The sequence below is a fragment of the Vigna unguiculata genome, chromosome 9, assembly GCF_037176805.1.
Source record: "Vigna unguiculata cultivar grain cowpea cultivar isolate G323 ecotype 2 chromosome 9, ASM3717680v1, whole genome shotgun sequence".
Lineage (NCBI taxonomy): Eukaryota > Viridiplantae > Streptophyta > Magnoliopsida > Fabales > Fabaceae > Vigna > Vigna unguiculata.
Window position 1 is genome coordinate 45,710,865 of NC_140800.1, and position 22,552 is coordinate 45,733,416.

The window sequence follows — 22,552 nt, forward strand, 5'->3', positions numbered from 1 at the left end:
GAAAATGATAAAATTGATTTTTTTTGACTATTAAATTTAAATTTGGTCTTTTAATCTCTAAAACTAATAAGATATTTTTGTTAGCCCTTTAAGAATATATTTCTGTCTTTAAATATATAAGTGGACTCCTTTTTTTTTGTATTAATTTGATTTTTTATCTTAAAATTAATGTTATTGAAATATTTGTTGACATAAAAATCATTGTACGTACTATGATAATTTTTCGAAATATTTTAAAATCTAAATATGCGAGGCTAATAAATATTTAATAAAAATTATAAAATAATTTTTCACATTATTTAACCTGTGTCATTGTTAACATGAACATAATAAATCAATTTTATAATCGAAGGCTAAACTTAATTTAAACAGAACAAATTTTGTGGGTTTACATGGAAATTTCATCACATGTATGTGAAAAAAAAATAATCAAAGCAGGCAAAGTTGGAATGAAATGTCACTTTTACCCTTATTTTTGTTGGAATTTACATTTTTGATATATTATTTCTTCATAACTTTTTAATTATTAAATAGGATCTTCATCTCAAAAGATACTGAAATTTAATTACAAGGAAATGCAATATTAGTAAATAATATAAAAAAAAATACACCTACATGTTATACATTTAATTATTATAATTATAACTGTCACATTAAAAGATAAGAAACCTAATTTTTTTATTGATAATTAATGCATACAGGTGATTATGCAGCACCTACTAACTTTTTTAATGTACAATTACTATTATTTGAATATTTTTTCCTTCAACAAATGGACACAGAGATATTATATTAATTCAGTTACCAGAGTTTGAGTTTTGAAGATTAAAAAATATAACTGAGAGATTTTATTTAAAATGTTAATATTAATCATAAAAAATAATATTATTCATGTTTAAATCATACCATATTTTTGAATTTTAAATTTTGAAATTTCATTTTCTATCAAATTTTCTACATTTACTCTTTTATCAAAATATCCTTAGTTGTTTGAATTGCTATTAACAAATACTATGAGTTATCATTTTCTCTTTTAATGAAAGACACAAATTTAAATATTTAAAAAGGAGTTGGAGCGAAACAGTGAAATTAATAGAATGGGGTCCAGTTTTCAGAGTAGCAACGGTGAGTGTATAATATATAATATATAAATATAAATAAATAAAATAAAAGCGATATTTCCCTAATTTATTTATTTATTTTTAATATAATAATATAATATAATAATGCAATACAATAGTGGGAGAGTGAGTGACTTTATTCTGGCTTGTCTCTTGGCACTCTCACATCACCCAACAACCTCTTACCTTTTTCTCTTTCTCTCTCTAACTCTCTTTCTCTCTCTTCTTCTCTTCTTCTTGAATTTGACTTGCCAAACCCTAGCCTAAGAATTTTCATACAACTTCTTCTTCTTCTGTCATTCCAAATCGGTTTCCACTTTGCGTGATTAGAGAACAAGTGTGAAGGGTGTGGCAGATGCTTCTTTTCTGTGCAAATGCTTCTGATTTCGTAGTTCGTTAGAGAGACTTCTCACTCGGTCATGGCTAGGCGTCATGGATGGGAGCTTCCTTTTCACACTTTCCAGGTACATTCTCACTCTCACTCCACACCACACTGTATTTTCAATGCCGCAACGCAATTGTCTTCTCATTCCTGTGCTACTTTGTTTTCTGTTTGTTTTGTTTTTTCCTCAGTTTCTGATAGGCCTTTTCTTCAAACTTTCCTCCAATTTTCCATCGTCTTCTACCTTTTCCCACTTTCTCGTTTACCTCTTTCTTCTTTGACTCTTTCCTGTTTTATCCCACTCTACCGCATCTTTTTCTCTATGGTTTATTTTGTTTTCCGCCGTTAATTCGTGTTCTAGTTTTATGCGGAATCTCATGCATTTTGTCGTATATGTCGTGTCCACTCCTTTTACCTCTCACTTTCTGGGGGATTCTGTTTTCGCACTCGAATATCCGTTTACCTAAGATTTTTTTTTTTCAGTGTGGAAGCCACGTCAATTACTTTAGCGTTTTTTTACTTCATCATTTCTTGTTACGAATCTTGTGTTATCATATTATCGTCATCTGCAGAAAGATAAATTTATGAGTCAACTTGTAGATGGAACAACACTACTACTAATATTAGACCACGATCCTTCGGCATATTCTTTAGTGTCTGATAATTTCTTTGGTAAAATAGTTTTTTTGTCTCCACTTTAACCGTAACACATCTAAAAATGTTTGGGTTTTTGTCTTCCAAAAATTTAATAATTTTTTTGTATTTATTATTTAAGAGCAACACATCCCTGATGAGGGACTAACACTCCAGGGACTAAAACATATTATTTTTGAAGGAAGTATTTTGAAGGACTAGAATCATATTTTTGCCTAAATTCTTTGACAATGCTGAAAAATGCCAACTGTTGTTCTAGTTTCTTGTTTTTTAGAATTGAAGGTTTCTATATTCTCACTGAGCCTTTTCTCACTGCTTTTTGATTTATGAACAGGTCGTGGCTATAACAGTATTTTTCTTACTGTCTATTGCATATTATGCATTCTTTGCCCCTTTTCTTGGAAAGGACATCTATGAATATGTGGCTATTGGTGTTTACTCTTTACTGGTAAGCAATACTCTGAATCTTCTCCGCTCTCCCCCCACTCTTGTGTCTACCATATGGGAGATTCATTCTAAAATAGGGTGTTCAATATTCCTTCATTAACTTGTATTTAAGTTTTGAATGCAGGCACTCTCTGTGTTCTTTCTTTATGTTCGATGCACTGCCATTGATCCTGCTGATCAGGGTGTAACGGTTGACTGTGACAAGTCGTCGAAGAATAGATCAAAACATGATGAAGAGTTGGCAGGTTGGACTTTCAATGCTAAGGCATTTATTGATTTTTGGTTTATTCTTGTGATCAGATTTGTTAGAAATAATGTATAGGAATGGGGTAGATTATATATTGTATTTATTCTCGTTATAAATATATTCTCTTTTGTGTAGTTCAACCCATGCAATTCATCCTATCTGTGTTGTTGTATCATTTTTTCAACAAGATTGAAATCATGATTCATCATAACGGGTTGTCATAAATTTAGTATATTTCTGGTTTTATAAAGCAGAGGCGGACCACCAAATTGAAAGAACTGCTCCGAATTTAATTATGCAGCAGTGACATTTTTGGACTATGGTGTGTTACATCTTAATGTCTGCACACATATCCTATATCAGTTGAAACAGATTTATTTAAGCGTTTTTGTAGGTTTGGTAGAACCGTTCATTTAGATTTTTACTTGTTCTTTGAAATTATGAATATGCAAACACTTCGTTTGTTACCTCCTATATGGCATATGCAGACAGATTGTCATGAATTTATTATCTTAATTGATTTGACAGCAATACTTATTGGGAATATATTGGGATATGTTGTCAGCCATTGATGATTTACTATCCCTTTAATAGCAATTTCACTGTAACTTGATTTTTTATTTAGGATCTGCATCTCCTATTGCAGAACCCAGCAAGATAGGACTAAAGGGTGAAGGAATGTCTGATCGGCATAATTCAAATTGGTGCTCGAAAGTTGGGTGTTTCTTTTGTGGTTTTCTTGTTAGAGAAGACTGCTGCAGTAATGAAGATAGCATTCCACAGCAGCAATCTGGAGAAGAGGATGCTTTGTTCTGCACTTTGTGCAATGCTGAGGTTGACGCAAGCTTTTTGAAAAATATTATTATGTTTTTCCATACTGCTTCAAATAAAGTCAAATGGAGAAAACCGAGTATTGCAGGGAAAATAGAGAAAGAAAATTCTAACATGGTTTTCTAGAATGCAATGGAAATCTAAGCGGATGAATCCAAATTTTATTTCCCAAAACTGCCATGGTTATAGACAAAACAGGAAAATCTTCTGTTATATATATGTGTGTGTGTGTGTCACTTTCCTGATGCTTCATATTTATTCAAAAAACAACCAAAGCCCTTTTCAATCAACAGTAAATCAGTGTCTCTTTGATTTGAGAAAATATTTTGTTTTAATATTTTTTGTTTTCGTGAATAATTATAAAATAGCATCTTGACTTCACTTTGTTTCTCGTTTTTATATTTTAAAATGTCTAGGTGTAGAGTTCTCTCCTTTACATGTCTCACCATAATATTGACAAACCACCATATACTTACGTCTTTTTAGTTAAATTTTGCAGGTGCGGAAGTTCAGTAAGCATTGTCGAAGTTGTGACAAATGTGTTGATGGATTTGATCATCATTGTCGGGTAATCTGTGCTTTTAATCCCACCTTAAGTCGGTTATTGGCTATTTTAAATACTCAATTTTGTAGTGTCTTGTCTGAGGTATAGGTCTTCTGTCATAACAATAAAATAATGTTGATAAAAGTAATCAGGTCAATCTTTTAAATTCTCACTTTTGCACACACTTATTAGTGTTCCTTTCAGAAATGATTTGTCCCCTCTTCACTCCATTGAGAGTGATTACTTGTTTGATCGTCTCCAATGACAGTTGTTTTCTTAAATGTTATTTTGCCTGTAATACTTGGAAGCTGCAATACAGACTGGATTTTGACAATCGAATTATCTAGAAGTTTACTATAGCTTTGTTATGTTTGGGACTTGAGATGTGAGCAGCCGTAAACTTGTCTTGCTCATTTTCCTTCTTTTAACCATTAGGTTCTTCAAATATTCATTATCATCTACTTCCTTTGTTTTATTCAGTGGTTGAACAATTGTGTTGGAAAGAAGAATTACATCACGTTTGTGTGTCTTATGGCAGTGAGCCTTGTTTGGGTAAGTTGCATAAATATGCTCTTCTTGAATCTTGTTCTATCCCCTTTTGTCTGTTTTATATAGAAGAAACCTTCCAGATTAGAACTTGTTTTTCTTACTTAATGCTCACGCATGTCACAGCTTATTGTTGAATGTGGAGTTGGGATTGCAGTGCTTGTCAGATGCTTTGTTGATAAGAAAGGTACAGAGCACCAGATAGCTGAAAAACTTGGAGCTGGATTCTCCAGGGTCCCATTTGCTACCATAGTGGTACCTTTGCTCTCTCTTTTTAATTCTCTGTTTTTATATAGGATAGACTGAAATAAACTTTACCTGACCTGCTACTTTTGTATTTCTAATGAGTTCTATTTGCAGTAATGGTGCATAATGAGCCTTGTACGGGCATTCAATATAGTTTTTCATGTGCAATTTCTATTGACGCATGTCTCGTGTAATTTAAAACCCTGGGTTCTGTCAACTGATGTGAGCCCTTATTTGGCATAAATATCAAATTATGCATTTTGACTTCTCTATTGTATATAATGTGTTTTTTGATATAAAACATTCAACTGAATCTCTGAAAATCTTTATTTTAAATAATCAGTTCTTCTGTTGTTTAGTATTCCGGATTGGTCTTTGAACAACATTAACTAATTGAGCGGTTGATTGTTCCCAAATGATGATGTTTAACCAAGATTTTCTTCGTCGTTATTTTAACTTCAATAAACTTTGAATTGCTGTTTTACATAATTTTCCAACCTTTAACAGGCCATATGCACGGCAGTTTCATTCCTTGCAACTGTGCCTTTGGGAGAATTATTCTTTTTCCATATGATCCTGATACGGAAGGTATATTCACGAACTTTCCTTCTATTGATGTGTATATTCGAAGTTGACATTTTCTTTCACAGGGTATCACAACTTACGAGTATGTTGTTGCCATGAGAACTCTAAGTGAACCACCTGGTCCTTCTGTTGATGGAGGTGAACAACAGAGTCTACCATCATCTCCCACTAGTTCAGCCGTCACTGCAATGAGTGGAAGAAGCTCCGTTGGAATGAGTTTGCAGTACAAAGGGGCCTGGTGCACACCTCCAAGGATCTTTATGGATCACCCGGTACTGCCATCTCTGTCTAATTGCCTGAACCATATGACCAGCAATTTCTTTGAAAGATGTATCACTCATTTATCAACATTAAATACAGACAATTATGGTGATAGATAGGAGAGGAGAGTTGACATTTGCAAGACACAGTATGACATAACACTTTAATAGAGGAAGCCCTTATACTTCGGAACAGCATGTTCTATATTTTTTAGTAATTATGCATTTCCGAGGTTAGAAATAAAAAACTGCTAGAGTTGAACAGTTGAAGACACGAGTGGTGCATTGTTTAAAGCATGCCAAATAAAAACTGTCACAACAGCTACTATGCTTATTCCTAGTTTCTGAAATAAATTAAGTTCTTGTTTTACGTCGATTAACTCTGATCTTGGATAAGCAGGATGAAATTATACCACATTTGGAGCCTGGACGGCTACCATCCACTGTTGATCCAGATGCAGTACAACAACTACCTGACAAAGGGAAAAAGTTGAACCAGCGCCCTGTTCGGATCAGTGCATGGAAACTTGCGAAATTGGATTCTAATGAGGCAACTAAGGCAGCTGCTAAAGCTAGAGCATCATCGTCTGTGCTACGTCCAATTAGTTCTCGACCTCATGGATATGATGTCGATCATTTATCCAGCAGCAATGTGAGTGGAAGAAGCAGCCCAATTAGCAATCAAGGATTTCAGAACAAATATGACACAGCGGGGACATCAAGGTTATCTCCTTCCAAGAGCTCATACGCTCCTAGCCAAGCAAGCAAGGATGATATGGATGCATCATGTCATCACAGTATGAGCAACTTCAGCAGTCCACAAGTCTCAAACCTTACTCCTTCACCAATGCAGAAGCCGAGTTTGAACAGAGACCATTTCAACCCCATGTATCAACAACCATCAGGAAATCAGTCTCCGTCATCAGCCAAAGAAAGTGAGGGGAACACGAATCCAGTTCAAGAAAATGTGGCACGCGTCCCAATGAGAAGCAACAGCTTAGCTGTTTCAGATAATAGAAGATCGTCAGTGTTTTGGGACCAAGCTGCCGGACGCTTTGTGTCATCTTCATCTTCATCAAGAGGTCCTGGCAGTTCCCAGATTCCTGGAACAGAGTTATTGTACACTGGTCGATCCATATTTTTTGGCAGTCCCGTTGTGAATGAACAGCCAAATACGGGAACAAGACTTAGCAGTTCAGTAGCTGGTATTCCTGATAGAGATTCTACATTAAGGGATTTTCAGCAAGGTAGATCACATAGAGGTGGCCAGCTTCCTGTGTTTGTTCCTGGTTATTCCCAGCAAAATAAGTTCCCCTAATTGCCTCACTTCTTGACCATTAATTTGTTACGGCAACTATTTCTGATCTTTTTTTAATTTTAAAGAAATTCTCCAAACATGTTATCTTGCGCTTTTAGTTGTCCGTCATTTGACTTGTTTCCCAGGTATGACTGAGCATTCGTCTTTCCATCTGTACAGACTAATGGATCACCACCCTTTTCTGTACAAATATATTTGTTCACCTTCATTGCATTTCAAGTATTAATTCGAACGTGGATATGAAGAACATTTTATTTCTCAAATCAGCACGTTTTGTCTTTTTACTGGTTTTTGTTTTATGAAACGATTTATGTTGATTATTAACCATTTTTTTTCTCAGAAAGTAGTTACGTTGGTCAATAAAGCGAAGAGGAAATCGATGTAAAGATAGCGGTAAACTACTTAAATTGAGTTACTCTAGATTTTCTGTTTTATTTAGGTAAAAGGTGACAGTGCACTCTTTTTTTTTTTTTTTTGTCATGGACACAAGAACATTTGGCATGAGCAATGGTTTTCTAAGTACTGTAATCGTCTGCCCTCTTTGTTAATATATGTTATAATTAATATTGTTCCACATTACTTCATTAACAGTAAAATCTTTCCAAACATTTTAATAGAGGTATTTAAGTTTTTGGGTCATGTTAAATTAAAAGTTTACTACTAATAATAATAAGTAGAAATATTATTATTTTCATTTTCAACTATTCAAATTTAAATTAAGCAATGTTAATTATATTTTGGTGGGGGAGTATGTAATTTCACGTAGAACACAGACATTATCCACCAATTTTGTTTTTTCTGTTTTGTGTGAAAGTTTTGATTGATCGCAATTTGTAGGTATATATTATTAAAAAACTAGAGGCGGGGGAGGAAGTTAGAAGAAGAATAAAATTGGATGGCAACATATGGGTGTAATCCTGAGTTGTTCCTCTCCATACATTTGGGATAGTTGTTAGAATGTTGCATGCATGCGCAACAACGTACCAAAACACTTCCAAGAACACGATGACCTTCTTCTTCCCAATTTCATCTTCAACAACCCCTCTCATCATTGAATTTTAACTCTGCACACCACAAACGCATTATCAATCATCACCGTCGCGAACTTTTTCTTCCCAACAATTCAGTAATTGAATACGTATGGCGGGAGGAGGAGGCGGTGACAACAGGGAGCTAGATCTCACGCCTACATGGGCTGTCGCTGCGGTTTGTGCAATCATCGTCATCATTTCTATAATGTTGGAAAAAATCATACACAAATTCGCAGCGGTACTACCATAACAACAATGCATATTTTTTTGTTCACGATTCCTCTATCATGATGGGTGATAACGATAACAAATATCCTTTTTATTGGTTTCAGGTGTTTGAAGAAAAAAAGAAACATGCGTTGCTAGAAGCTCTTGAAAAGATTAAAGCCGGTGAGCAACCTCATTAATAGGAAAGTTCTCCTCTGTTTTTCTGTTCGTCCTCATCAGTAATGAATTCTTGTTTGTTTGTTGGCATGCAGAGCTTATGGTTTTGGGATTTATTTCTTTACTTTTAACGTTTGGTCAAAACTACATTTCCAAAGTGTGTATTCCCCAAAAGTATGCACACACAATGCTACCATGTCTTCCCCCTGAACAACGTGGAGGGGGTGCAGCAGCTGAACACGGAGCGGGTGCCGCAACCGATCACGGAGCTGGCGCTGCAACTGAACTTGGGGGTAGTGCAACCGAACATGGAATTGAACCTAAGACAGATGAGGGGGGCGGTGAAGCTGAAGGAGGCGGTGAGGCGGCCGAAGGAGGTGGCCATCGTCGCAGACTTTTTTCATACGATCGTAGAGTTCTATCAGGTGGTGGTGGAGGCATGAGTTGTAAACCGGTACTCAACTCTTCAATTTCTTTTAATAAAGGATAAGACAATCTTTCTTTTGATAGATAAAATTACTTGTAAGAGATAACTTTAGTTGCATGTTTAATCTTGAAGTTGAAACCCTGAATAAGTTTAAACAAAACTCTATGCGCCTAAAATGCTTTAAACCCCATTTTTGAGTTAAGTACGGGCATTGTATAGTGATGGTATTAGAATAGCATTTTTGATACTTTCACTTGTAGTGAAGCTTCTGATTGCTCCACATAAGAGTCGTTGTTGCAATTGTCCCATTTGGGGCAGATCTCTCAAGTTTGTGAAAAGCTCATGCTACTGAATGTTGGTTGTGTAGGGGTACATGCCTCTTATATCAGTGAGCGGGTTGCATCAGTTACACATTTTTATATTTTTCTTGGCTGTCTTCCATGTGATATACAGTGCCATAACAATGACCCTTGGAAGAGCAAAGGTTGGTATTGATTCAGGAATCAACAATAGGTAAACTAATGGAGGAATCAGTTTTTCATTGTATGTATGGTAAAGCCTTTTTTTTCTTCTGACAGATTCGTGGGTGGAAGGCATGGGAGGAGGACCATATCGTGGATGAAAATGCCTTGAATGGTACAAAGCAATGAATCGTTAATAACTTATTGCGGCTTCAAGTTTCATTAGTACTAATTCTTCATAATTTGAACATTCTGAATTGGATGTGTAATATCTGTTCAGATCCTAGAAGATTCAGACTTACTCACGAGACATCATTTGTGAGGGATCACAGCAGTTTCTGGACTAAAACACCAGTTTCCTTCTATTTTGTAAGCAATTATCACTGCCAACTCTTTTTTCATATACTAGATTGCTAGTTTATAGAAGGAATCACCAAAAATATGTGATATTAACATCACGATTTATTAGTCGTTTCATGTCCTGCTTTAATTCACTTGCAAATATATGTTGTTGATCAATTTTCAGGTATGCTTCTTTCGACAATTTTTCAGATCTGTTCGTAGGGCTGACTACTTGACCATGAGACATGGATTTGTTTCTGTTAGTAATTTTCACTGTGCAACATCACTATTACGCCTGCAATGTTGTCTTTTTTATTAACTGATAATGCCCCCCTTCACTTTGCAGGTCCATTTAGCACCAGGAAGTAAGTTCGATTTTCAAAAATATATCAAGAGGTCATTAGAAGATGACTTTAAGGTAGTTGTAGGAATCAGGTAATTTTGACAAGTTCGCCATGACTTTGGTTTTTTGTGTTACAGTAATTTAGCCTCGTGGAGTCATATGATGTTAGGAGGATACTTTATTCCTGAATCCCTTAATCTTTGGTTTCTTCTAATGGTTACACATGTTCTTTTGGCAGTCCGATTCTTTGGGGATCAGTGGTGTTATTCTTGCTCGTGAATGTCCATGGTTTGTCTCTCACCTAATTATCAATAGCTTCCCTGTTTTGCACTGAAATTCTTACTGAAAGAAATTGCTCACTACTTTTCAGGATGGCATGCTTCTTTTTGGGTGTCTTTTCTTCCTCTATTGGTTAGCAGACATATCTTATCTTCACTGTCAATTGTGTTCGTTTCAGTTTAGATGAAAAACAATGAGACTAATGATTGATTAACTTGAAGGTGATTCTGGCTGTTGGAACAAAACTTCAAGCAATTATTACTCGAATGGCACTTGACATAAAAGAAAGGCACGCTGTAGTGCAGGGGATCCCTCTGGTGCAAGTGTCTGACAAGTATTTTTGGTTTGCATGGCCTCAGTTAGTTCTTTATCTCATCCATTACGTCCTCTTTCAGGTACTCACCCTTCACTTTTTTTTATCACTTCCTTTTTTAGTATCTTCAAAGAATTTCTGAGATCCTGAATATTCGAAGAATTTCTCACTACTTGATGCTTGGTTTATCATTTCCAGAATGCTTTTGAGCTGACATACTTCTGGTGGACATGGGTAATAAACACTACATAATTCCAATTCTCTTCTTCTCACCATTTGTTTGATTCTACAAACTTTAAATCACTTCCTTCTGGCGCAGTATGAATTTGGTTGGGCATCTTGCTTTTACGAGGATGATAAACTCATGATCGTCAGAGTAGCTCTTGGGTAAGTCTCCGTCCCATTTAACACTACATCACTCAACAGAACGAACAGAACGAACAGAACGAACATAACGAACATATTCCTTTATGTAACATCTTGAATTTACAACACATACTAAATAATTTAACCTCAAATTTGGTGCAGGCTGGGAGCTCAAGTGGTTTGCAGTTATGTGACACTTCCACTCTACGCACTGGTTACTCAGGTGCATTCACTACATAGTTGATATGAAAAATGTTATTTTGGGTGTGGAAGGAGAAGTAACTGTGTGTGGTGATTGAATTTGTTCCAGATGGGGTCGACGATGAAGAAGTCAATATTTGATGACCAAACATCGAGGGCGCTGAAACAGTGGCATAAGAATGCTCTGAAGAAGAAAACGTCAAAAGGACGCCACGAAACTCGAACGTTGGGTGGGAGCCCGGGAGATCATACGCCGGAACATTCTTCGCCGCACCCACCGCCACAGAGAGACACGGAAATGGCTTCTCAGACCGCCACCATCGTCAGCAGCGTTGATAACGAATCCTATGATAAACGAGACCTTCTAAGTGGACCGTGACACGTGTCGAAATCTGCTGCAATGTAATTAAAAACACTACAGTGCATCATCATGCCAAAGCTTTGTTTGACATAGGTTAAATAGAATTAGTTATTGTATAATTGTATAATTGTATTCGTTATACTGTAGATTTATAAAATTCTCACACACCATGTATCAAAATATGTATATCAAAATATGTATTTTAAGTGTGTTAGCGCAATTCTTCCCTGTTTAACAACTAAATCTATTGCTTAAAATCAAAATGTTACACTACACATTAACTCAGTAAATTAATCGCCAGAAATATAGAAAAGGGCAAATGGGTAATTTTATCTCCCGGGAGAAATGAAGAGTGGATAATGGGCTAAAGAAAAAGCATAGCATGTGGCGCGAGAGAGAGAAAGAGTAATGGCAATGAGTTCGTCTTCTTGCGCTTGCGCTTCTAATTCAAAAAATTGGAGCATTGATTATGGAGGTACAATGCATTCAAATTCAAAGCGAATCAGGCCAACGAAAATCGCCATGCCACTCTCAGTTTCTGGTTCCAGAAGATCCACGGCGATTCTCATTTCATCGTTGCCGTTCACCTTCCTTTTGCTCTCTCCGCCGGCGGAGGCCAGACGCAACAAGAAAACAATTCCCCAAGAGGAATACCTCACTACTCGTTAGTTCCTCTTTTTCTATTTCCGTCAATTTTCTTTCAAATCTCTATCTGTTTCGCCAAACGAAGTTTAATTGTAGTTAGTTATACTTAATCAGCCAACAAGAAGTTCAGTTTATCCTAAATGTGATGTTTAATTGTGATGTTTAACTCAGCTGATGGATTGAAATACTATGATTTGATTGAGGGCAAAGGTCCAGTAGCTGAAAAAGGAAAAATCGTTCAGGTACACTTTGTGAGCTTTTGCATGTCTCAATCAACCTCTCATTTTGCTTTTCTATTTCTTGTTTACTTTTCGTTTCTAGTTGTCGCTGACAGGTCCACTTTGATTGCTTATATCGCGGGATCACTGCTGTATCCAGTCGCGAATCTAAACTCCTAGCGGGAAATCGTATCATTGCTCAGGTTTTCTAACCTTTTTTTCTCTTTCTATATTTTGTCTGCAAAGTCATCTCAAATTTATCACCGTTACTGTACTTTACTTGGTGGTGCTGCTGATGCGTGCGTGCTTCCTTCCTTCTCTTAAAGCCATACGAATTCAGGGTGGGAGCTCCTCCCGGAAAGGAAAGAAAACGTGAATTTGTTGATAATCCAAATGGTTTATTCTCTGCTCAAGCAGCACCCAAACCCCCACCTGCCATGTATACAATAGTGGAGGGAATGCGAGTTGGTGGAAAGGTAACTCTAACATCATTCTATGCTTCCTCTTTTGTTCTACTCATTCATTCATCTAAAACTTCTATATACTTTATCTTGTGTCATTTATTTTTATGTTGTCACTTTTAATGGCTGCAGCGAACTGTTATTGTTCCTCCTGAAAATGGTTATGGACAAAAGGGAATGAACGAGATTCCGGTAATTCCCCCTCATGCTTTTCTTACTTCTTTAATTAATCTTCTCTTATGAATCAAATATCTTTCTGGACAATGGTTGTTTTATAAATTAAAGTTAATTTATACATTTAGAAAAATTATGTAGATGTGTGTGTGTGAGTTTCTCTATCCCAAAATCCACCAAAAGAGACCTTCAAAAACACTTATAGTTTCTAGCTTATACCCAACCAAGTACAATGTTTAATGAAAATGATTAGCCTACAAGTTGTTTATGATGTTGCAGCCTGGAGCTACATTTGAACTAAATGTTGAGCTTCTGCAAGTTGTAGCTACCTGAAGATCAGAGTGAGCTTCACTCCATTCTTTGAAGCTGTTGATATTTAACTTCACAATATGTATTTTATGAGGCTTGCGGCTATTTTATTCTCAATAACCTTTTTTATCATTGTCTTTTACCCATTGTGACAACAGAGGAAATAAGGTAGAGAAGAAAGAATATTTTTTTTGCAATATGAAAGAGAAAATAAAGAAAAAATTATTTTTACAAACACAAATTTCTAAGCTTTCTCACTCATTCTAATTTCAAAATTCCATGTTCACTCATTTTCTTTTCCCTGTAATAGTTTTTAATAGAGCGAGAAGCTGTATACTTTTTCTTTTGAAACTGTAGTGGGACTCATCCTCTGCAATTTTAAACTTGATCTTTCGTATAATTGAATTATTTTTGTATAAAAGCTTTTTTCTGCAGAAGAGCCTAGCATTAGATTTCATATTGATGGATAAATTAACCGTTAATTTCACTTTTGAAGTATGACCTTCTCTTCTAAACGAGTAGTAAAATGCAAGAAAATTACGTGAGTAGTTTTTCAAGTATTAAAATCAAATTCAGTAATTTTTTATGCATTGATTAATTTTTTCGAATCCATTCATGAATGTTAGTCTAATATGACAGCTTATGTGCTAAAGTTCTATTGTTTTATTATTTATGAGAAATTATCTATATACCGTGTAAATTATCTATCAGATCAGAACTTTAAAATAAATGCTATATATTGGCAATATTTATTTATTATTAATTTTAGAGTTAAAAAAGGCTTTGCCACTTTCAAAGTTGTCCTGCGGTAAAATTGATGTCATAAAAAAAATTGGACTTAAATACATTTTTTATTTTCAATATATAATCTGTTTCTTTAGCACTAAACGAATACAAATAAATATTTTTTTCAAGAGTTTAAATTAAATTTTTATAATTTCTTTTATAGGCAATATGAAAAAAGAAGGCGTACTAAATTTTATTAAAGAAAAAATTTAAAGTGTCTTTGGTACTCATCATCTAGTAAATATTTTATTTTGATTTTTAAGTCTCAATCTGTAATGGATAAGATTGACATGTAAAACTCTACCAATATATCTGTAGATAAACGCATTGAGAAGTGACACTGTGAATATTATTAACATGCCAATACCATTAATTCCACATTAACGGAGTATAATGATTAAGTAACATGGTTACTAAATGTTAGATGTGAAAAAGTACAATTTAATATAAGTAATTTTTGGAAATATAAAAGGTTGGTCTGATCCTAAATTTTAATTATAATATAATATTTATATTTCAAAAAAAAATTCCATTATATTATTTATTATTAAGTATAAATTAGTTATATAGATAAACATTTATCTTCATTTATAATATTTGTGCTGTTGAATATAAAAACCATTTTATTTTATGTAATTTGTTATCATGTCTTACCAAAATTTTAATTTGGTAAACTCGTGTTTATGGCAATAAAATTTAATAATGGTTTTATTCAGATTCTCAATATTACTTTTTAATTATTATTTTTATTAACAGTAGAGAGAGAGTGCAGAGTGGTAAATTACTCTCTTACAGTTGAATTGAACAAGAACAACACATCAAAGTCTTGTGGTCTGTTTGGTCCCAAGCGCAGCGAATGAGTTGAAGCAGCAGCAGTGGCTGAAGAAGAAGAAGACGAAGACGAAGAAAACAATGAAAAGAGACATGATGAGGTCGAATCTGTTTCCGCTTCTCTTTGCATTTGCCTTTCTGTTTTCGCCTGTGTTCTCTGCTTCGGATCTGATCCTCGCCAAGGTTGACCGTCGTGTAAGTCTCCTCTCATTCCCTTTTCTCTTCTCCTTTTAGGGTTTCGATCTTGCATCGATTGCGCATTCTCTTTTCTTCGCAGCACATCACAATATGCACACGCCATTCTATTGCACTCCCAAGGGTTTCTGTTTCACATAACCGATCAAATTTCCTCCGATCTACATTATTTATATATCTATTGCCTCTATTATGTTCAATGTATGCATATGTTTCACGTCGGTTATGTAATAGAAAACACGGTTTACACTCGCTGACGCAGAATCACAAGAATACATCGCGACACATGACTGACTTCATCTACTTGCTTGGTCCTTAATTTCCTTTGTAGAATTCTATGGATTCAGGATTCCGAACTGCTTGTTTTCTCCCGTGTCTGTAAATGTTCAGTTCTCTGTATCTAATAATTGTGCTGTATGCTTCTTCTGTCGATTTTTTTGTGTTTGCAGATTGATCTGACATCACAAATTGTGCGCATCGCCACTTCGCTAAAGGTGCTAAAAGAATCATTCATTTTCTTTCCTTCATCTATTTATTTTAATTTCTTGAGTTTTCTGTGAGAGTTTTCGTTCTAGTTGTATCAAAAACACTGAAATTTACCTTATTAATGTTTTTCATTTCAGCTGAACTGTATGGTAGGTGGGTAAATGACAACTTAACTTCTGGAAGAAACATAACGTGCACTATAGTTTAGAAATTTAGACTAAATAATAAATGGATTTTGGATGTGAATCTTTTTCCTTCTAAATTTGAAAGAAAAAAGTACTGTTGAAGTTGAAGTCGCTAAACAAATATAATTTCTCTTAGCCTTCCAGTTACCAAATCTTATCTCCTTTCATATTCTAATATACTTCTCTTTCCTATCATCTTCACTTCATGACACCCTTCCTGTCCATTTTTTTGCAGGTGGAGAACACGGGATCTGATGTTGTATCTGAGATTTTGCTGTCCTTTCCTGAAAACCACGCAAAACACTTGGCATACTTGAAAGCAATAGTTAGCGAAGGGAAGGGAAAAGCAAAAACATCTTCTGGTGTTGGTTTACCCGTTAAAGCTGTCCAACCTAATGATGTACCTCCTGCCTTGACAATTTACTCCGTATCTTTACCAAAGGGGCTTGGGAAGGAACATAGTTTGACTTTAGATGTCTTGGCTGTTTTTACCCACATATTGCAACCATTTCCGGAGAAAATCAACCAGGGTGACGTCCAACTTCTACTGTTTCAAGAGAGTGCGCACTATCTCTCTCCGTATGCTGTCAAGGCACAATCACTCACTCTTAAGCTGCCTGATGCAAGAATAGAGTCATATTCAAAACTAGAAAACGCTAAACTTCAGGGATCTGAATTAAAATATGGTCCATATGAGAATATTCCCCCTTTCTCATATTTACCAATAGTTATTCACTATGAGAATAACCTACCTTTTGCTGTTGCTAAAGAGTTAGTGCGAGAGATTGAAATTTCCCATTGGGGCAATGTACAGATCACAGAACATTACGATATTATTCATGCTGGTGCTCAGAGCAAAGGAGAATTTTCCAGGTATCCTTCTTTCATTTATTCTGAGTTTTTGATTGTTTCATTAATTTGGCTTGTCATAATAGTTTGTTTCCTCTCACAGGCTTGACTATCAGACCAGGCCTTATTTAAGGGGTGCATCAGCTTTTAGGCGTCTTGTTGCCAAGCTGCCACCAAGAGCTCATTCAGTGTATTACAGGGATGAAATTGGCAACATTTCCACTTCTAGTTTGTGGGGTGATTCAAAAAAGGTGAATACTTTTGCATTTGACAAAATTGTACTGTGAAATACTTTTTAAAAAGCATTTACCTAAACTAACGATTCTTTAAAAATCACAGACGGAACTGGAGATTGAACCTAGGTACCCTATGTTTGGTGGCTGGAAAACTACCTTTACTATTGGATATGGCTTGCCACTTCAGGACTTCTTATTTGGATTGGATGGAAAACGCTTCCTTAATATCTCTTTTGGTGCCCCTATCTACGAGTTGGTCATTGACACTCTTTTTGTGAAGGTGACCGAGTTTATTTTATCTTTCCCAATATGTATTTCTTTGCTTTTCATTTTTGTCGGTTGGAAACTCGGAAGGTGATCTTTGGATGGAGAATTTGTTAGTGTGACTTGTGCAACACCACATTTCACTTTTACCTTTTTTAGGGAGGAGGACGTATATACCAGGGAAAAAACAAATTTCTTTATCTGAATATGACTGTATCACAGTCGTGTGATAATATAATTGTGAATTTTAATCAATCGTTACCTGAGTTGTTAACAAGTAACCACTTATTGACATGTGACTGTGTGAATAGTTAATTGATCCTAAAGTGGAAATATTTTTACCAAAAATTAATCTTTTTTGCAATATTCCATACTCTCTTTCAGTTATCTTTTTGTTGTAGTATTGTCAAATTGAATTACAATTACATCTACCTAATGCTTGTAAATTCCAGGTTGTTTTGCCAGAGGGTTCTAAGGACATTTCAGTATCTGCTCCATTTCCTGTGAAAGAATGGCAGGAGGTATTGCTTGCTATATTGGTATCTTCCACCAAATCATAGCTTTTCCATTCCTTGATTGGGCTTTATATTCCTTCCATGTAATTGTTGCAGACGAAAATTTCTCACTTAGATATTGTTGGTAGACCTGTTGTTGTTCTGGAGAAGAACAATGTTGTCCCTGAGCATAATGAGCATTTCCAGGTATTGCTGTTACATCTTTAATAAAGCTAAAAGTGCTAACATTGTAGCCACCAAAAACACAGTATGCATTTTCAACTTCGTAAAGGTCATGCTTTCAAGGGTGATATTTTCATAATTTTTCTTTACGAGAGAAATTAATATCCATAAATTTCATTGACTGCTGGTCGCCTTATTGAATTGGTTCTCACTGCCAATATATTTATAATGGGATTTTTTTGTCAATTTACGTATGACTTGCTTTCATTGTATTATCAAGTATAACACCATCGGATAGAGACAAAAACTAGGGACACGGAAAATTATGACTCGATTACTTAGTGTACAATATTTGTTTCCCTTCTGAAATTGATTAGGTATACTATTATTGTCATTTTTGTATTGCAGGTCTACTATAAGTTCAACAGTCTTTCTATGCTCAGGGAGCCTTTCATGTTGATCTCTGGGTTTTTCTTTCTGTTTATTGCTTGCATTGTCTACTCACATGCAGATATATCAATCTCCAAATCTTCTGCATCTTATTTGGCAAAGCTCCAGTGGGACGAGGTATTCAACTTGTATCATGTATAAAATCCAGTATGTGCAATAGAATGTAGTACTTATATTGTACCCTTGTGTTTCGCTATGCAGGTGCAAGCAACTACTCAGCTGATCCACGGTATCATTAGCCGTTGCTTAACAGCACATGACAAGCTAGAAGCGTCATTGCATGATCTTTCTAGGACGGGAGACGTTCAAGCCTGTAAAGCAACTCGCAAATCAGTAGATAGCTCATTGAAAGAGCTCTCTAAAGAGTTGAAGCAACCATTGACATTTTTGCAATCTTGTCCACAAGCTGCTCAAATATTACCAAAGGTTATCTTATAAATGTTTTCTTCTATGGATTATTTTCTATCTCGATTTATAGTTACAGAATCTATATTTTTGTTTTCAGGTGGAGGAACTTGTCACCAAGGAGAGAGAGTTGCAGGAGAAACTTGTAGTGAAACACACTACCGTTGTAGACGGCTATGAGAAGAAGTCAAGTGGAAGGGAAATTGAGAATCGGATTGCTTCTTATCAGCAGAAAATTACTGCTTTGAGACGGGAGGTTGATGATCTTATGGACTTTATTGATGAGATATGATAGGTGACTCTGACTATGCTGCTCCAGATATGATAATATGCCCCCATTTTGACCTTGTTTTACTTTATTTTAGGTCAGAATTTTGTTGCGGTTTGATAATTGCAAAGAGATTAGTGATACTTCTGTGGTTCGGAATTTTTTTTGCAGACTATCGTCTACCAGTAATTTATGGAACAGTTAGCGTATATATGATTGACTATGGATCTCGATCTTAATTATCGCTAATTTTATATCCGTATTTATCTATACCTAAGGGAAAACATGGATTACATACACTTCTAAATGAGATTATTTTTACACTCCTGGTGAATTTTAAGTAAAAATTACGAGAATGGACAGGTTTTAAATTTAAATTTATTAGGAGTCATATGCTAAGTTCTCAGTTACACGATTTCATTCATTATTAAAATCGTGTTCATGGGACTTTGAATTGGATTTTGAAAAGTAAAAGTCTTTTTTAAATATGAAATGCGAAACCATCTCCGAATAAGCAGTGTTGGTCATCTTTTAATACTCCTAGACACACGTAAAAGGGAAGAAAGAGTTAAATAAACAAAAAAGAAAGAAAAGAAAAATATCCAGTGGTCACGAAGCCATCGTTTTACTGTGGAAGGCCTATCGACTTTTTCCACCCGAGCAACAGTCGTGAAACAAATGGTTAAAATTGGAGTTGTTGTTTTCAAGAAAAGAAAACCTCAAAGAGGTGTTGATTAAATAATAGCAAATGATAGCTCTTCTTTTAAAAAAAGTTTCTATTCACTAATAAATTTTAGAAACAACTTTTTTTTCTTGATTACAATAAAAAAAAGTAAAATCGCGTAATTCTTTAATTATAATTTGAAGTGATTTTTTTTTTCTGTTCGTCTTAAATGTTAATGTATTTATCTTTTTTATTGACTGGTAATGAATTTAATGATTAGAAACTATTTTTTTCTTGATTAGAATAAAAAGGAAAGTAAATTGGTGTACCTTATGCAATAAAATGTGACGTTGATGAATAATAATGCGTTGAGTTTGATTTTCCACAATGCACAACAAAAGAAAAAGCAGTAATTGTTGGGCTTATGTAGCATAGGCCCATGAAGAAGAAAAGGGAGGAAAAAAAAAAAGAGAATACTAGGGTTGTGTTTGTGTTGTATCTAATTACTGAAGTTAGAGTTACCACGGAGTTTTATCCGAAAAAAGATGGAGACCTCTTTGCGATATGGAGAAGATTCCAAAGCTCTCAGAATCCATGCCAAAGAAAAACTCGCAATCTTTCCCAACACCTACCTCCAGGTAATTCATATCACTCATCAAACATTTACATTTTCTTCATCGTCTCCAATCTTATACTTCTCCTTCCCTCAGGTGCACGGAGAACTTGACACCAAATTTGGACAACCATCATCTTCCGGTGCTTTTATAAGATATTTCAATCCAAATGTAAATCTATCTTCTTCTTCTTTTTTTCTATCCTAATTTAAAACCTATCTCCCATTATCTATTAATGTTCTCTTTCACTCAATTCGATTAGTTATCGTCTACTCTTGGTTTCGGATTGCGATACGATAAGCGTGAAAAATTGCGCTACACTGTCAATGCAAAGAAGACTTACACTGTCGGCGTTCTCAATTTTAAAGTCAAGGGCGCATCTGAGGTTGAGAGGGAGTTCAAAGAGGTACCGAGTGTTCTCAATATTAAAATCAAGGGAGCACATGACATGGACAATAAGTTCAAAGAGGTACAATAATGTTTGTTAAATTGCGCATTTCGTTTTTTCTTCAATTGCTGAATCCTCTTTTTTTCTTTTTTTGCAGGGAAAGTCCAGAATAGCGGCGGAGGTTTTGTTGAACCTCTTCAATTTCAAGCAAGATCAAGATATTAGACTTAAGATTGGATGCGAATATTTTGAAAAGGTTTGTGTTGTTCTCTCTCAATTACAACCTCTCTTCCTTCCCCTAATTTGGTGGTGTCAAATAATGCTTTGGTGATAGCAGGGTTTTATATTGTGGTGGAGGTTTTGTCGTCTTCTTTGGGACTGAAATTAGTGTTTGTGTGGATGGCATGAGATATCACATTAAGGATTGAAAATATGGAGAAAGAAAACCAAAATAAAATGGGAATATTGTCTTGTGGTATCTGCAGCAATGCAGACATCTATCTATGTTGACTATGATTTTGAGTTCGTGTTTTCTCATCAGTGACTTACGTGGTTGTTGGAGCCTTGGGTAGTTGTGTGATGTAGTGGCTCCTAAATTGATTATGTTTTCTGTATTCGGGGAATTTATTTTGTGAGTCCAATGAATTCATTTACCATTTTCCCTTCAGCAGCTAGAGAAAGAGAAATAATCCCTTTTCTGCCACCACTAATATCTGGGCACTTATTGTTGGATTTGGGTTTCTTGATTATGAGTTGGAACTAGATTGAACTGTCTTTAGTAAAACTAATTACCTGCAAGGTTTTAAAACCATGTCTAGAATATTTTCACTGCATTGAATTAGCACTAGTTTGTTAGAACTATCATTCATTTACGATTATTCCTTTTGCCTTTATCTCTGTACTTACAAGCGCACAAAGCTTTGTACTGAACCCATGGAAGAATCATTTTATTAGAATTTGTTCTGTTAGTCAGTTGTTTTGTAAGTAACCATGATTTAAGCCTCGGTATCAAATGTGACTGCAGTTGTCTGTTAGTTAGTGTTTAAGAATGTTTACCGAAAGCTAACAAGTTTGTTAAAGTCGAAGTCACGTACAATTTATATGTAACAGGATAAAATATTGAGAGTAATGGATGCATGTGTTTTAGGGATAAATAGTTTTGTTTTTTACACCGATTGAATTGTGTCAAGAGTATGTTAACTGAATACATAGCCTCTATTTAACTCTTGAGTAATTTACTTAGGGTACAAAAATAGTAAAATTACTATAGTCGGTTGTTATATTTCATCTGGTAGCAACCAAATGGTTTTCTGGAATTAGGAAGTTAGCATAATCCGCGAAATTGTCGTTGGTGTCATTTTGTCGAAGATATGATGTAGTTTTTTTGTGTATTATTCCCCCATTGTGTATTCCTGATGTTTTTTCTTAATGACATTTAGGTTAAAACTCTTGTTTTCAGGTTCCTTACCTGCAGATTAGAGAGAACAATTGGACAATAAATGCCGATTACAAAGGTAGATGGAACGTGAGATATGACTTGTGAGATATGACTTATGAGAAGTGCAGAGAGCTTTTTTCTGTATTCATGTTCTGCTTGTCATTTTTGGTAGACGTGTTCTGTTTCTCACCCTAACCTTAAGCCTGCCTTATAAAAGGGACCATGCATAAATTTATGTTTAGTCATGCGAATTGCTTTGCAGGAACTAAAGTGATTTGTTGAAAATGAAGTTCGCATATTATTTAATATTGATTTTACAA

General features: G+C 35.1%; 5 protein-coding genes across 8 annotated transcripts; all 5 read left to right on the forward strand.

Annotated features, from left to right (window-relative positions):
- The first annotated feature begins 1,264 nt into the window (after positions 1 to 1,264).
- LOC114163222 (DHHC-type zinc finger family protein) lies at positions 1,265 to 7,447 on the forward strand. Of its 3 annotated transcripts, none has more exons than XM_028047399.2 (10): positions 1,265 to 1,585; positions 2,492 to 2,605; positions 2,729 to 2,849; positions 3,477 to 3,685; positions 4,182 to 4,250; positions 4,707 to 4,778; positions 4,899 to 5,027; positions 5,526 to 5,606; positions 5,669 to 5,875; positions 6,264 to 7,447. In XM_028047399.2, exons 1-10 carry the CDS (start codon positions 1,541 to 1,543, stop codon positions 7,179 to 7,181), a joined length of 1,965 nt encoding a protein of 654 aa, XP_027903200.2. In that variant the 5' UTR covers positions 1,265 to 1,540; the 3' UTR covers positions 7,182 to 7,447. The 3 variants fall into 3 exon arrangements, with proteins under 3 accessions (XP_027903200.2, XP_027903201.2, XP_085522649.1); XM_028047400.2 differs by having other exon boundaries at positions 1,266 to 1,585; positions 3,498 to 3,685; XM_085666523.1 differs by lacking the exon at positions 1,265 to 1,585 and having other exon boundaries at positions 2,717 to 2,849.
- LOC114163223 (MLO-like protein 9) lies at positions 7,446 to 11,909 on the forward strand. The gene is made up of 16 exons (XM_028047401.2): positions 7,446 to 7,574; positions 8,019 to 8,450; positions 8,545 to 8,602; positions 8,692 to 9,050; positions 9,391 to 9,507; positions 9,602 to 9,659; positions 9,765 to 9,853; positions 10,011 to 10,085; positions 10,173 to 10,261; positions 10,408 to 10,457; positions 10,540 to 10,580; positions 10,670 to 10,843; positions 10,960 to 10,995; positions 11,081 to 11,148; positions 11,290 to 11,350; positions 11,438 to 11,909. The coding sequence occupies exons 2-16, from the start codon at positions 8,322 to 8,324 to the stop codon at positions 11,705 to 11,707; spliced, it is 1,674 nt and encodes a 557-aa protein (XP_027903202.1). The 5' UTR covers positions 7,446 to 7,574; positions 8,019 to 8,321; the 3' UTR covers positions 11,708 to 11,909.
- A 152-nt stretch (positions 11,910 to 12,061) lies between these two features.
- Positions 12,062 to 15,178, forward strand: LOC114164302 (peptidyl-prolyl cis-trans isomerase FKBP18, chloroplastic-like). 2 transcript variants are annotated; one of them, XM_085666524.1, is made up of 6 exons: positions 12,062 to 12,353; positions 12,506 to 12,576; positions 12,669 to 12,755; positions 12,879 to 13,028; positions 13,146 to 13,205; positions 15,039 to 15,178. In XM_085666524.1, the coding sequence occupies exons 1-6, from the start codon at positions 12,098 to 12,100 to the stop codon at positions 15,039 to 15,041; spliced, it is 627 nt and encodes a 208-aa protein (XP_085522650.1). In that variant the 5' UTR covers positions 12,062 to 12,097; the 3' UTR covers positions 15,042 to 15,178. The 2 variants fall into 2 exon arrangements, with proteins under 2 accessions (XP_085522650.1, XP_027904714.1); XM_028048913.2 differs by lacking the exon at positions 15,039 to 15,178 and adding an exon at positions 13,467 to 13,628 and having other exon boundaries at positions 12,063 to 12,353.
- LOC114163827 (Ribophorin I) lies at positions 15,069 to 19,339 on the forward strand. Its single transcript, XM_028048179.2, has 10 exons — positions 15,069 to 15,308; positions 15,758 to 15,802; positions 16,215 to 16,852; positions 16,932 to 17,079; positions 17,168 to 17,344; positions 17,781 to 17,849; positions 17,940 to 18,029; positions 18,414 to 18,572; positions 18,657 to 18,881; positions 18,961 to 19,339. The coding sequence occupies exons 1-10, from the start codon at positions 15,195 to 15,197 to the stop codon at positions 19,150 to 19,152; spliced, it is 1,857 nt and encodes a 618-aa protein (XP_027903980.2). The 5' UTR covers positions 15,069 to 15,194; the 3' UTR covers positions 19,153 to 19,339.
- A 916-nt stretch (positions 19,340 to 20,255) lies between these two features.
- On the forward strand, positions 20,256 to 22,552 carry LOC114195972 (outer envelope pore protein 21, chloroplastic-like). The gene is made up of 5 exons (XM_028086427.2): positions 20,256 to 20,430; positions 20,503 to 20,577; positions 20,669 to 20,875; positions 20,952 to 21,050; positions 22,254 to 22,552. The coding sequence occupies exons 1-5, from the start codon at positions 20,338 to 20,340 to the stop codon at positions 22,335 to 22,337; spliced, it is 558 nt and encodes a 185-aa protein (XP_027942228.1). The 5' UTR covers positions 20,256 to 20,337; the 3' UTR covers positions 22,338 to 22,552.